At 34.2% G+C, this 9711-nt stretch overlaps 1 protein-coding gene across 1 annotated transcript in view; it reads right to left on the bottom strand.

The window, feature by feature from the left end:
• Positions 1–5509: 5509 nt before the first annotated feature.
• U2A (small nuclear ribonucleoprotein polypeptide A'-like U2A) overlaps positions 5510–9711 on the bottom strand; it is a 119586-nt gene continuing 115384 nt past the window's right edge. Inside the window, exon 8 of the mRNA XM_090377240.1 lies at positions 5510–5796. Coding sequence (XP_090233366.1) covers positions 5729–5796 — 68 coding nt within the window. The 3' untranslated portion in view covers positions 5510–5728. The remainder of the gene's footprint in view (positions 5797–9711) is intronic.

Raw genomic sequence — 9711 nt, 5'->3', positions numbered from 1 at the left:
AAAAATTAACAATTAACACTCAATTTGGCTTTACAAAAGGCTGTTCAACTGTTGATGCTATAAAGTTTGCTATAAAGATGCTATAAACAAATGCTTTTGAAAGGTTATTTGAACCTGAATAGATCCCCCAATGTAAAAATTAATAATCAATCCATTAAAATTGTAAGAACGTATAAATATCTTGGAATAATGATGGACGATAGATTTAGTTTTGTAGCCCACGCAAAAAATGTGCTGAACAAAATAAGTCTTAACTGGTAAAATCATTAAAATAACTAAAAATGTCTGGGGAATTAAACCTGCAACTTTAAAGTTATACTACGAGTGTATTTTTACACCAATAATTTGTTATGCTGCAGGTGAATGGGGTTATCGTGTTAATAACTGTTTAGTTATTAACTATTTGACGTATTTGACTCAAGCACGTTTCTTTCTTTTTGCAATCACAAGAAATTGCAGAACAGTGTCGACAATGGCACTCCAAGTATTGAGTGGAAAACTTCCTATTCAATATGAAGTTATGTACCACTACTTACAATATTATCGTTGGAAAGCTCTGCCTGCAAGGGAGCAACTATTCAATTAATTTAGACATACCAACTAAGGATGATAATTGTAGAATTAGAAGAGAGTTTGTTAATAGTTGGCAATTAACTTGGTCCAATGCAGAAGTTGGTAGAGTTACTTTTAGTTACCTTCCTAACATATTAGAATTTACCAAGCAACGGTTGGCCTGGTTTTGCCCAGGTCTGAATATATCTTTTCTTCTAACAGGGCATGGCAGCTTGAACTCCAAATTTTTCACTCTGGGGTTGGCTGCCTCTCCATTATGTAAGTGTAGTGCTCCTGAGACCATGCAGCATTTAATATTTAACTGCTATCTCTATACAGACTTAAGAAATAATCTACAGCTTCTTACAGAAGTGTACAATGAAGATGACCTACCATGTTTTGTCAATGATAAAGAAAATTTCCTAGCTTTTTGTAATTTTGCAGATAAATTGTTTGCATGTAGGAAGAGACTAATTGGAGTTGATCTGTAAAGAGTGATGCCAAGTAATCCAGAGTTTGTGTTAAAGGACAAGAACTATTATGCTTTTTTGTCCATTAAATATGTTTTTCTGTAAATAAGTCCTTAGTTTTCTTTTCTTAAGTAAATATGTTGGTTCCACAATGGTAATGATGTGTTTTGTAGATTATTTGCTATAAATATAAAATTGGATTTAGTAGAATTAACAGAGAGGTTGTCTGTTGGTTGTGTTAGTGGTTCTTGAGCAGAGTGTGGTTTCTGTCAAAATGTGACTTGTAAAGACTGTCACGATATTAATAACAATTTTGTGTACAGAGGAAAAGTTGGCTATGCCTGTTGTAAATATATTTGAATTGTAAAATGCTGACAGGGTGCTACCTATGCTTGTACATGGATAGCATCTTGCCATTTGTCTCCTGAGTTTAATGCTGAAATCTGGTAGTGTCGAATCAGATAATCACAGCATCAGCAAAAAAAAAAAAAAAAAAATAGAGAGAGAGAGAGAGAGAGAGAGAGAGAGAGAGAGAGAGAGAGAGAGAGAGAGAGAGAGAGAGAGAGAGAGAGAGAGAGAGAGAGGAGGAAAAGAAAATATAAAAGAAAGAAAGAAAAAAAAGAAGTTTAGGCAAAGTGGTTGAGTCCTGCACAATGACTGGACAAGTGTGTCTGTTGCTGTGGCCTAATAGTAATACTTTTGAAATGGTGTTAATTAATGTAATGAAGTGTTATTTATAGTTTTGGTTTTCTGATTAAGTCCCCCAGGAGTGGTGATCGTACTCACTTAGCTAATAGTAAACATTGTATATAGGTACTTTTTTTTTTATTATTATTATATATATATATATATATTTTTTTTTTTTTTTCACTCTATACGCTACTGTAAACTTTTCTCTTCTATTTCATGGGAGGTCTATCTCTTGCCCTTATCTTCTATCCAACCTCCCCATCCCTTCCAATCCCCATACTTCAATTCTTATCCCCACTTCCTTTCCCTTGGGGATCCCAGGCTTGCCTGATAGCCCAGTAAGAGTCTCAGCTACAAAGTGGACCCTGGTGCGCATCCTCATGGCCAAGGTTGGGAGTTAGGGGGCAGGGGACCAGGTGTCCCCTGCCCCCTGGCTGCAAAGTCGCCAGGGCTGGCACTCAACATAACAAGACACATACACACCTACATAGATACACTTGCCAGCCTTCACCTTTTCAGATGCTACAGCGGCATATAAGGGAAACCCTGGAGACCGCAATTGAAACAAATACACCTTGTACTTGAAAATATTTCTTAGTAATGCTAGTGGTGCAGCCCAGTGGCATGCAAACTTATTTCACTTGCAACCCCCTTTATTAAATATAAAATTGATGCGACCCCTAAAAATCTGGTCATCTTACCTCAAGGTAAGATGACCAGATTTTTAGAGAAGAAAAATGTCATTTTATGAATTATGTAGTAGAAAATTTTGAGTACTGAGAAAGGAATAAAAAAATTGTTTCCATTTTAATTAACACATTAAAATAATTGTTTAATATTTTAATTGAATACAGCAAAAACAAATCAAATTCTTATTCTTCAATTAAGATTACAAAACAAAAAATGAACAATTACAAAACAATTGATATTTGGTCCATATTTGGCGCAATGTTTGAAATTACTAATCTCATGTCATCTTCTGGATGAAGTCTAGAACGCCTTTTTTGTTTTTATAACTGTTAATTTTGAGAAGCCAACCTCACATAAATATGTAGACCCAAAAGGTAGCAATATTTGTATTGCCATTTTCGATAATTCTGGATACTTGTCTAGAACAGAAAGCCAAAATTTTTCACAAGTTATCTGTCATCTTGAAACAAGCACTTATTGCTTCGTCAGACGACGGGTCGATAAGATATTCCTTTTGCTGAATCTCGGGGCATGAAGAAATTAAAAAATAAAGGGATCACCAATCCAAAACAACTTTTTCTTCTGGAGATACATTAAATTGTTTGAAAAAAATTGTTAATTAGCATTGTTAGGTGGGTGGCAATGATATCCTTAAATTGTAAAATGTCAATATTATAAACAAAATAAGAAAAGCATGGGAACATTTCAGCATTATTATGCTCAAATTTAGTTTTCCAAAGATTAAGCTTTCCTTTGAAAGTTTCTATTTTATCACTGAGTGTTAATATATTTGTTCCCTGTCCTTGAAGACTTAAATTTAAATCATTAAGATTTTCAAATATATCAGCAAGGGAACTAAGTTTTCCAAGATTTGTAAATAACTGAGCAAGGTTCTCATTTTTATCCGATAAAAACAATAAAACTTCATGTTTGAAGCCAAAAAGAAGTCGCATCACTTTACCACTGGACAACCACCTCACTTTCATGTATAAAAGAAGCGTTCCATCCCATTTCATTACAAAGCATTGTGAAAAGTCTGCTATTTAAGCTTCTACTTTTTAATAAAGTTGATCACACTTATCGCATCTTTCAAAACTTAGTGCAAATCACTTTGAATTTTCTTTTCTATTAATGCTTCCCTACATGTTGTATAATGCAACGATTCAAAACTGTATCTGGAGCAATTTCCTTTACTTTGCCCTTTAAACCTTTATTTTATCCTGTTAATGCAGTCACACCATCAGTACAAATTGCAAAGCAGTTGTTGCACGTTAGATTATTTGTTGGAAAGAAAATATTTATAACGTCAAAAATCTTCTCGCCCGTCGTTCTTCCTTCCAAAGCTTTGCAAAATAGAAAATTCTCTAAAATATCTCCCTTGTAGCAGTATCTCACATATACAATAAGTTGAGAAAGGTTTTAAATATCTGTGAATTCATCTAACTGTATTGAAAAAATTGAACTTTCTCTCGATCGATTTAATAAAATGAATTTTACGTTGTCCATGATAATTGTAATACGCTGCGAGATTGTGTCTCTGGATAGAGGAATAGTATTTAAATGTTTGCCGTACTTTTCTCCATGCATAATTGAAATCATTTTTATAGCAGCAGGGATAACAAAAGATTCAGCAATAGTATGTGATTTAAAATTTTTTCCTATTAAATATGAAACTTCCAATGATGCTCTTAAAGCTTTACAAGGAACTGCCGCATGTTTCTTCATGAAAGATTTCAGACCTTGTATGGCGTGGATGTGTTTTTTGAAAAGGATTCAGTATTTTTCATTAGCTCTGGATGCTGTGTATGCAAGTTTTTCATTGGTTAGCCATTTTTTTATAACATATTAGGCACGAAGCCATACTTCATACATTCCTTCTCTTGCATTCCTTTTGATCTGGAATATGATGGATCTCTACCATCATAGAAATTGGTGGTTGCACTACACTTGAAATAACGTTAGTGTCCAAATTTTCACATAATACATTTCTTACCCTTTCAGCTTTTGAAATATCTGTAGCAACATCAGTTTTCCAGGCCATTTATTTTCCTTCCACAAATGATATTTTAAGGGGTAACAGAAGGCTAAATCTTGTCAAGTTTATCTTCAAGCAGTGTTATTGGAATTATTGGAATAAATTACAAGGTGGTAGAGAAAGAAAGTTTTATAACATTTAAAGAGGAACTGGGCAATTAATTTTTGGTGATGAGGAGAAGGTTTTTTTTTTAAAATCCCGGATGCAGAAAAAACCTAGCTACTTGCATCATTTAGCCATTCTAATACTAACAACACCAAGTAACAGTCTTAATTTTTTGCATCCATGTTATATTCATGGTGACAGTATATCGAGAAGATGTCCTTTACAGCTGTTAACATTTCATATTTGTTTATTAAATAACTTATTTAAAGACTAAATGCACAAGGCATAATTCCAAATGGGTTTAAATTAATTACAGTAAACCCTCAATTTAACGGACCGGACAAATAATAATACAGTAATGTACATATTAATCTCAACCATATTTTTTTAGATTATACAAAACTTCACTGTTATTATCAACTAAAAATTAATAATTACCCATTCCCATTATTGTTTTGATAATTACCTACTTTTATTTGTATAATCAAATTCAGGAAATTGTTTTTTATTCTTTCTGAAAACGTGTTCATATAGCTGTTTTCCCAGATTACAGATAAGAGCAGGTGGTGACTTGCGAGCTGAATGTGACCCGGGACACTAAACTTATTCGAAGCAGTGCAAGGTATCCCGTTGTGAAGGTAGCCACAACGTGAGATATAATTAAAACAATGCCTTTATAGCACATATGTAGTATAGTTTTATGGGTTAACTATGGTGTATCTACACCGATATTATATATATAATTAAATAGCTAATTAATGATGTTATGTCTGTTATTTTTATTTCAGCAAATGCATAATGTGAACCTGGCTGTAAAATTATTTCAGACATATTTTAAAAAAATACAATACTACAAAATAAATTTTCCAGTGACAGTCCGGAAACCAGTAATAAAAGTACGATAAATTTTTATTATAACATTAAAAAAATCTTCTGAAGAACTTTACAGCATTAAATAAAAGTTTAACATAAGGATGAAAGCAGTCCAGTACTTTTACAGTAGTAAATTAATGAATAATGAAGTATTTTACCTCAAATTATCAACAATAACTTGGAGACTTAAGTTTTTAGTTTTGTTTCTTCATTTATTTTATATGAAATGAACGACTGCAGCTTATGAGCACCGACAAATGAAATGATGGCATAGCTCATAGAATATATACAATTGAACAGCTTTAGAATCACTTCACTTTCCATTCACTATAGGGGTACTTGTATCCATCTCCTCTTCCCCACCCTCACTGGTTTTAGAATCTATGAGAAAAACATTCAATAAGAGAGGAGAGTTAATAAAAATAAAAGTTCACTATTTATATCTTTAGAAATTAACACTACTCTATTAGTTAATACCAAATTTAATCCAAAGTTTTTCTTCCAAACACTACTTGACATTTCATTTATATTCAATACATTTATTCACTGCTCAATACAAAGTCATTAAGACTTTGTATTAACAAGATATGACCCAACAAATTTTGGGTCATATCTTGTTATGGACGTGATTTGCATGTTGTGTGGCTAACTTGGCTAATTATAACCTTGACTGAAGATAATTTTAAGGGGGTAAAGCAAAATGTGAAACATTTTACTCTTTCGGGTTTTAAAATTAGTTTGAGAGTTTTAAAGAATACCTGTGTATGAGTTTTACTTCATAGATTTTGGGGTGCTAAACACGGAAATAGTGCTTAAAATGGCAGATTGGCTCTTGTTTTCAAAAAAAGGAGTTTTTTTATATTTATACAAGGTATTTTTTATTTATATAGCAGTAAGATGTAGCTATGAATGTACCTGTGTCAAAAACTGGACCTTTTCGCCTTTTGTTTGTATTCAGCTTCAGGAGCATCCCTTCTCACCATCCAACAATAATCGGTTAACATGGCGGCACTCAATTTGCTTTTGTATCTTGATTCCATCGCTGCCTTTGCATTTCACTTTGATGGTGTTTCACGGAAGCACTCACCATGTTTGTCGCTGATGGCACAATAGTTTGGCGAGAAAAAAATCTTGGTGAGTGCAAGAAATGCATCTTTAATGACATGTTGCACCCCAGTTTTTCGTAAGAAGTAACGAGTTCTTCCACAAGCTGCCTCCAGTTGCTGGCTTTTGACATTTCGTAGAAAACCAATAGAAACATTTTAAAAAGCTTTCCATGCTGATTTCTTGCTATCACTAAGGACATATTCAAACTGTTCATCTTTGAAAAGTTGCCTTATTTGTGGACCAATGAAAACACCTGCCTTAATCTTCTGTGTACTAAGTCTTGGGAATTTCTCTTGCAAGTATCTGAATGCAGGACCGTTCACTTCCAAAGCCTCCATGAAATTTTTCATGTGCCCCAGTTTGCCGTGGAGTGGTGGAAACAAAACTTTATTTAGATTTACCAGAGGTTCAAATGCTATGTTCTTCATTCCAGGTATTAATGATTTTCATTCAGGCCAAACTCCTCTACTTGTAGTGCATATCATCGGCACAACTATCCCACTTGCAGAGAAGGCAACAATACTTAGTGTAACCCTTTTGCAGTCTTAATAAAATGGCAATTATCTTTAAATCACCACATATCTGCCACTCATACTTCTGGTAGTGTACACCTAAGAGGATGTTCTCCATGTTTGCGTATGTTTCTTTTTTGTGGATGGCATATGCAAGAGGTATTGAAGGCAGCATATGTCTATTGTGTAATAACACAGCCTTAAGGTTATATAAATAGACACTTCTATAAATAGTCACCTTAAGGTGACTATTTATAGAAGTGTCTATAAATAGTCACCATTCTTCGGGAATGTGCCTCATGTTCATTGCTGCCACTAGACCATCAACATCCAGTGAGTTCACGTTCTTTGATAGAATTTATGTCTTTATTTTGAGTACAAAATGTTGTTACTTTCACAGAATGATCTAGATTCTAGAAGATTCCACTGTTGTAGCCTCGAAGCCAAAAGCTCTGCCTTATTCTTCGGCAGTTTGATATCCCTGATGAGGTCATTAAGCTCACTTTCTGTGATCTTATGTGGTTCAGAAGGATAAAGGTTTGTGAAAAATGTGGATGGCTGCTGTACTTCTACATGTATATCAAGTTGTTGTTGGTGGCTATCGGTTGCAGAGGTGAACAGTCAATAAAGTTTTGAGCTCCTGCAAATGGATAAGTATTCAGGATATTTTTACTGTATTCTTGATTAATTAACATATTAAATTGTGTTTTGCAAAAATATTAAATAGGCTTAGTAGTGTTCATTAGCTTATTTTTACATTTAACTAGTGATTTTTGTAAGTTACGACTCACTGCTCATACCGCTATTGTATCAGTGTTTTGGCATGAATATCGTAGAACGTAATGCAAAAGTGCAGAAGAATAGCAGTGTTTTAATCATTTGTCGAGCATATATCTTTTGTATTTAGCTAAGGATATAACTAATTTAACATTGTAATCATTACTGTATAGTGTAACTTGATAGTGTAAGAACTAGATAGCATAATATGTATCACTGCATTAGTTTAGCATAGAATTGTCAATTAAATTTATTAACCTTATTAATTTTCATAGTTAATCAATTAAATAGTATTTAAATGGAAATCATGCCCCAGACAAAGTAAGTGCTGGGGATTTCCAGGACTACTGGGAGCCATCATGGAACAGGTAAATACATGTTCTGTGTTAGGATAACTAAGAGTAAGAACAGGTGTATGTATACTTGCATATACACCAATGCTAGGAGTTTAGTAAATAAATTTGATGAATTTGAGGTGTTGGTCAAGACATCAAAGGCAGATATTGTTGGGAATATCAGAGACGTGTCACACAGATATAAGGAATGCAGAAGGGGTTATTCTGTTAGTTAAGAAACACAAAATCTAAGGAAGTGCATCCAGCCGACATGGGTGGACAGTGCAATGTTGAGTCAGTTTGGTGTGCATAAGCACTAGGAAAGCAAAACTGAGAGTAGGAGTGTGTTATAGGCCTAATGACTGATGAGTACAATAAACAACTGTATAGAGAAATAGAGTGGGCTGGTAAATCAGATTGTCTTGTAATGGGGGATTTTAACTTCCCAGATATTAATTGAAATTTGTGGGTTGGTCATTCCTACACTAGCAAGGCTTTTGTGGGTTAATTGGATGATAATTCCCTACGGCAGCATGTTTGAGAGGCAACTAGAGGGAGTAATACTCTTGATCTGATTATCAGCAGTCATTTTTCATGCATTAAGAATCTGCAGATAAAGAAATCACTAGGTGGCAGTGATCACAGTGTGCTGATGTGGGATTTACTTAAAGATGTAACTACCATCAGAGATTTTTGCTTTCATAAGGGTGACTACAGTGGTCTCAGAAAGTTTTTAAATTCTATACAATGGAACCAACTGATGATGTTACCAACGGCAAAATTCTAAATGGGAAGCATTCCAAGAAGTAATCTTGGAAACTACTAGGATTTTTGTTTCAGCTAAGAAATACTATTCAAGGTTTAGGCCTAAATGGATGGCAGATGAACTAATGAGACTTGTGGCAGAGAAGAAAAATGCATGAGATGCATATAAATTATAAGGTGACACAGAAAACTATGGTAGATATAAGCTAGTCTGTAATCAAGTCACAAAGGAGATTAGGCAAGTGAGGGCAGATTATTTTTTATTTTTATGAAAACTCCAAACATGAGAGGTATTAGAACCTATAGTACTTAGTACCGTGCTTGGGTTGGAGATTGAGAATACGAAAGAAGATATTTGTTGACGACTTGAACTTCTGTAGACTAATTCAGGAAATACGTATGAAGGAAGGTTGTTCCAAAAAACGGCAGTTGAATGAATAAACGAGGAAGATGAAAAGTTGATCCTGGGAGTTTGAAGTTGGACAGTTGGTTGGTGATGGCACGGATTTGGACTGTTTGGAAAGAGAGAGTGGAAATTATTATAGAAGCTAATTCAGAAGAACAGTGCCCATGGAAGTATCTGTAGAAAGGGCATGCAGCAGAAACAGTACGTCTATGAGACAGCGAGTGGAGAGAGACTCTGTTAGAGAGGAGTCATTAATTAACCTAACTGCCCTCTTCTGAATGGAATCTAGAAATTTGCAATTTGTACAGAGTGAACAGCAGTTTGGAAGAAAACTAACGCCAAGAGCGAAAGAGAAAACCAAGTTTTTTAGATGCAGAGGAAGCAATATTTGTAA

The sequence above is a fragment of the Mastigoproctus giganteus genome, chromosome 7 (assembly GCF_048544385.1).
Source record: "Mastigoproctus giganteus isolate SK-2022 chromosome 7, ASM4854438v1, whole genome shotgun sequence".
Classification (NCBI taxonomy): Eukaryota; Metazoa; Arthropoda; class Arachnida; order Uropygi; family Thelyphonidae; genus Mastigoproctus; species Mastigoproctus giganteus.
The sequence above is the reverse complement of the archived record's forward strand: the minus strand, read 5'-3'. Positions and strand labels throughout refer to the sequence as shown.